This window comes from Nematolebias whitei, chromosome 20, assembly GCF_014905685.2.
Source record: "Nematolebias whitei isolate Nwh7 chromosome 20, NemWhi1, whole genome shotgun sequence".
Lineage (NCBI taxonomy): Eukaryota > Metazoa > Chordata > Actinopteri > Cyprinodontiformes > Rivulidae > Nematolebias > Nematolebias whitei.
The window spans coordinates 1059706-1064934 of record NC_056517.1 but is presented as its reverse complement, the minus strand read 5'-3'; the positions used below and the strand labels follow the sequence as shown (position 1 = coordinate 1064934).

The 5229-nt window shown below is 41.7% G+C and overlaps 1 protein-coding gene across 1 annotated transcript in view; it reads left to right on the top strand.

Annotated features, from left to right (window-relative positions):
- Window positions 1–5229, top strand: part of LOC119426788 (collagen alpha-1(XVIII) chain-like) — a 28595-nt gene that overhangs the window by 6140 nt on the left and 17226 nt on the right. Inside the window, exons 4-9 of the mRNA XM_037694369.1 lie at window positions 2100–2219; window positions 2737–2910; window positions 3084–3110; window positions 3310–3363; window positions 3475–3549; window positions 3679–3726. Coding sequence (XP_037550297.1) covers window positions 2100–2219; window positions 2737–2910; window positions 3084–3110; window positions 3310–3363; window positions 3475–3549; window positions 3679–3726 — 498 coding nt within the window. The remainder of the gene's footprint in view (window positions 1–2099; window positions 2220–2736; window positions 2911–3083; window positions 3111–3309; window positions 3364–3474; window positions 3550–3678; window positions 3727–5229) is intronic.

The following is a 5229-nucleotide window of genomic DNA, read 5'->3' as shown; positions in this document are numbered from 1 at the left end:
GTAGTTACCATGCCAGGTCATTAGATGGCGCTGTGAATTTTGTACCTTCAGGTAATGCGCATGCGGCACACGCCTTTCCTGTGAGCTAAACAGCTCAGCTAACAACAACAACGTAGCGACAAGTTAAAGCTGTATTTTGGACAAGAGTCGACAGATTTAACACCAAGCGGGACCGCTTCGTCTAACAGCTCCACACCGGTCGCTGAGTGGACCAGAACCGAGTCGACGATGTCGAACTTTACTCCGTGATCATCAGTAGCTGGTTTACAGCAGGTAAATCAAATGTTCTTAATAATGCTAGTTTGTGTTTACTTTGATCACACAACAACAGAGTTTTTATTTTTTCCTGAAAGAAGAAGAAGCTGTCCTCCCACCAGGCGGACCGGTTCTGAATGAGGCTCGGCCCAGGTGCAGTGAAGGAGGACGTTGAAGAGAGATGTTGGATGAACTATTTATTTAAACTTCCCCTCAGTTCTTTTATTCAATCCATTAAATGTTTTGAGCTGCATTAATCAAAGCAGTGACAGCCTGAACGAGCCAGATGAACAACGTGGGACATCCAGGATGAAAACAAGAGTCCAGTTCATTCATGCAGTTTACTGTTAACATGTTTTAATAGTGTGTTCAGTTAAATTATCAGTGTTTGTGTGACATACAGTTTGTAGTGTTGAATAAATAAATAAAAATTAAACCTGATGTCTTCATTTTCTACTTTAGTGTTCACGCTTTATGTTTAGCATCATTTTAAATTTGAATTCCATAATGTCCAGATAGCTTCATTTAGCTCAGAGCTTCATTATCTCTCACACTAACATAAATACTGTTTATTATTAATAAACTGTTGTGATTTAGCACATTTAGTATGTTCTAGTGCAGCGCGACGTGTGCACGTGCCTCGTTCTATAAACAGCGACATTAGAACTGGATCAGACTGTGTCTCTTCCAACACAGATGTTGGTCACAGCAGCTGTAATCTGACGTAGATTAACTACGAGATTAAAAATATATTCCATCAGTCGAGTTTCTGAAAGCAGTGTGTCGCTGCCATGCTGATAGAAATATAGCGTCTGTCTGCGTGTGCGTGTGCGCATGTGGTTTAACACAAAGCCTCAGCGGGAGATGTTACATCATCAGCAGGGGGTCAGAGAAAAACCTCCACCCTGGAAGGTGGATTCAGAAACATCTGGATTCAAAGAGGGGGCCACTGGTGTCGTGTAGACGATCAGCAGAACCTCAGAGAGAAAGCTGCAGATGCTCTCAAAATACGTGCCGTGTAAACGGCCTCTTAGTTTTTGGATTCATATCTGTAAACAGAACGTTGTAAAAAAGTTTTGTAACTTGTGATTTTTTTTTATTTTTATAAAAATCTTTTTTACACATACAAGTTCTTTCTACAAGGTCACAAATCTTTTTTACATTTGCAAAATATTTCTTGGCTGGAATTTGAGCCCAAAGTTTTCTAAAAAAACAAACAAACAAACAAACAAACAAACAAAAAACAGCTCTAAACTAAAGTTCATAAACTTTTTAATGCTATTTTTTTCACAAGTTTTCTAGACTGTAAATGTGGAACATTATTTATGTTAAAGTCATTAAAATGAAAAGAGTTAACTTTTGTTTCTGCAGCTCCACGTTTATAATAGAAAAATAAATCTTTAAATGTTGTCAGGAAGGCCAGGTAGCAAATAACTGCTTTGATGATGAAATCTTCTTTTGCTGCAGACACTAATCTCATGAATATGGAGCTGTTTGTATCCTGCTTGCTGTTGGAAAGGTCAAAGCATCTCACTTCACTGATGCTGATCAATATAACTCAGTTTTTAAGTTTATCCTCACTGTCTGGACAGTTTTTCTACAAATGATTGTCCCGTCAGAGTTCTCTAAAACTTTTCCTCTCGTCATCATTAGGGACTGACAGAGGAGCAATTAAAATCCAACACCTCCGAGAAACTTGCTGATTTATCAATCTTTAGAAGAATTAATTAAACACAGTTAGCAGAAACACTGGATTTGTTTATCTGAGGTAGCTTTAACTTATTATTAATATTTTAATTTTATGACCATAGATTGCGTTTTTTTGTTTGTTTGTTTTTTTAAAGCCCCTCCCAGATTTGGACCCCTCATATGCCGCCCCGGTCCGAGCTCCGCCTACTGAGGTGTCACTCAGTGATGATGAAGATATCGAGGAGTCCTCTGGAGAAGACTTTGAGACGACCACTGTAAAAGGTTTAATAGTAAAATTCAGTTAATTCATTAAAGATGACTGGAAACAGTTTGTATTTTCATTTTTGTTGTAATTCCAACTGTAGCCAGCAGATGGTGCTAAAACAGTGTTCTTGATGTTACTCTTCTCAAATGCTACAACCTAATTTTTCTCATTCCTCTATGTTCCACCGAACATCACAGTTTTCTCAGAACAAATATTTTCTTCTACCTACAACTAAAAGTATATATTTAATGTTTTTTGTACTGTTTCTTCACAGTGAGATCATTTACGACAAGCGCCCCGGCCCTCAGGCCTGACCCTGTAAGTTGGCCGTTGCTCTCTTTAAACAGCTTGCGTTGTATAATCTACATCTGTGCAGTTGTTTAGCATCAAACTTGCAGCCAACACCCTGTAGTGTAACAACGTCCCAGTTACCGAGAGCTGAGACTCTGCCCCATTTAAACTTCTGGCTTCATGAAGACTTTTCGTAAAATAAACTGTGCCGCTGGCACTATGTTTACCTCCCCCAGGTCTTCAGAGCACAAAAAGGTGAACGAGGGGAACCAGGTCCAGCCGGCCCCCCAGGACCTCCTGGTTCTCCAGGAAAAGACTCAGGTGTGAGAGGGGAGCCTGGACCACGAGGTCCACAGGGACCTGCGGGATATCAGGGGCTCCCTGGACTTCCTGGGACACATGGACAACCAGTGAGTTCTGTTTGCTTGTTTGTTTGCTTTGCAGTAGAGATGCTTCTATTCTTAGCAACACTTTCTGTTTTCAGAACATGAGCTTTTATTAGATCAGCTTTCTGTTGTTTATAAGGCCTAAGGGGCAGAGAATATGATGATGGATTGGTTTTCTATTTTTATCTGTTCCTTAGGGAAGTAAAGGTGAACCTGGTCTCCCAGTAAGTAAAACTTTTCTACTTTCTTTGATTTTTCCTTTCTTTGGGTCTCACACACAGCTATCACTTTAGAAAGCTACACCTCATGTTCTGACCAACACAACATGCTGATCTTGTATTTGTACTGGCTCGTGCTGTTCCATGTCGTTATATCTCATGCCTGATGTAGCACTAAGCATGGCTGGGACCCTCTTTTTCCCAGGGACCAACAGGATTCCCTGGAGAACAAGGAGAAACTGGTCCTAAGGGAGAAAAGGTAAATTGTAACACCAGTTTGTTAATTGGAAAATCCTAATCAGAGTGACCCCAATATTTCTGTAAGGTGTTCAAAGTAAACCAAAGTAGGTCCTGTTTTGTTCTTTCTTAGGGTGATCCTGGTGTTGGACGACCTGGTCCTCCTGGTCCTCCTGGCCCTCCTGGTCCTCGTAGCAAGTCTTTCATGGCCCTGGTCAGTTCTAAGACAAACCTCATCTTTATTCCCATGGAACTTATATAATTTATGAGTGAGGTAGACCCATAAATCCTAATGTGAAGCAGTGGTTCCACTGTTTATATGGTATGTTTTCAACAGGAGGGGTCTGGATTTGAAGACTTTGACAGTGATGCAGAAATTATCAGGGTAAGTAAAGCTAACTGTTGGCTCGTCAAGAAGGCTATTCATCTGCCGGCTGGTGGGCCACTTCTGGCCTGCAAATGAGTTCATTAATACAATAATAATTGAAAAAAAAAATGGCCAGAACAAATCCATAAGAGAGACAGATAAAACATTTGAAATGATAAATCTTTCAGTCAGAGAGGCAAGCCTGTTATGTGCCCATCTCAATTTTCAGCATTATCATGAAAATACAGAAGAACACTTGAAGAAGAGCATCATCTCCACTGTGAGCGTTGACTTACACAGCTCAGTGCCAGTCCCGACTGGGCATCACTGTTACAGTTGCATTCGGGCACAAAAAATCCAACCCGACCCGGCCCCAGCCCGTAGTCATCATTTCCAGACCCCACCCGACCCAACAAATTAACAATAATTAGAGGCCATCAAAGCGCATTAAATCCCTGCTTCTGCCTGCATTCTGCATTATTCAGACATGGACCCTGCTCTGACATGCTTGCTTTGGGATCTCACTTGTTTAGGTCGTCGGCCACGCGCATCCGCTGAGTGCAGCGACTGAATGTCCATTTGGACGATGGATTGCTTCCTGGCAGTAGCGGTAGTCCCATCTGAAGCTTAACTCAACTTTATTTTACCTCTTTCAAGGCCGGTCAGCTCGCGGTGATAAGGCCACATGCAGCTGGTGAAAAAATGGCAAACCATGTCGCCATATAGTTGGATGGTATAGCAAGTCATGTTGCCATATAATTGGATCATCAGCTGCACATCTACTGACAGAATCAAAAGCCCGACACCAACCCGGTCCGCACATCCAGCACATTACTGTGGCTCGGCCCAAATTTTGGTTGGACCGGGCTTGGGGTTAGAAATGACAGTTCTAATCACCGTGTGACTTGTCCTCAGGGAGTATACTGCTCAATCACTCAGTGATTTCCCCCAATACGTACCAGGAACAACCTCTGACTCATGGTGTCAGTTTACAGCCAATAACAGACTTTAACATGAATGTCAACCCAAACCTGAACAGCACATTAAAAAGAACAATCCATGTCCACTCTCAGAAATATCGTACACAGTTAGAAACCTTGTAAACAATCAGAAACGTCATAAACAATCAGAAACATTTCACATATAATTTCCACAAGGCTACCCAGCATCCTTTGCAGTTCACAGTTTCTTTGGGACTCTCTCACAGAAAGAACTTTGTGAGTTTGGTGGAAAGTAAAGTAAAGTTGAAACAGAGATACACATCTTTGCTTTAATCTGGGGCCTATAAATATTTGTGTTTTGGTGTAAATAATATTTAATAAGAAGAATTAAATTAGCAGAAACATGAGTCAAAAGGAGGCAGCACGGTGGCACAACTGGTAGAGCTGCTGCCTCCCAGCGAGCAGGTCCCTGGTTCAAACCCCGGTCCAGGGGCCTTTCTGGGTGGAGTTTGCATGTTCTCTCCGTGCATGCGTGGGTTTTCTCCGGGTGCTCCAGTTTCCTCCCACAGACCTAAAACAT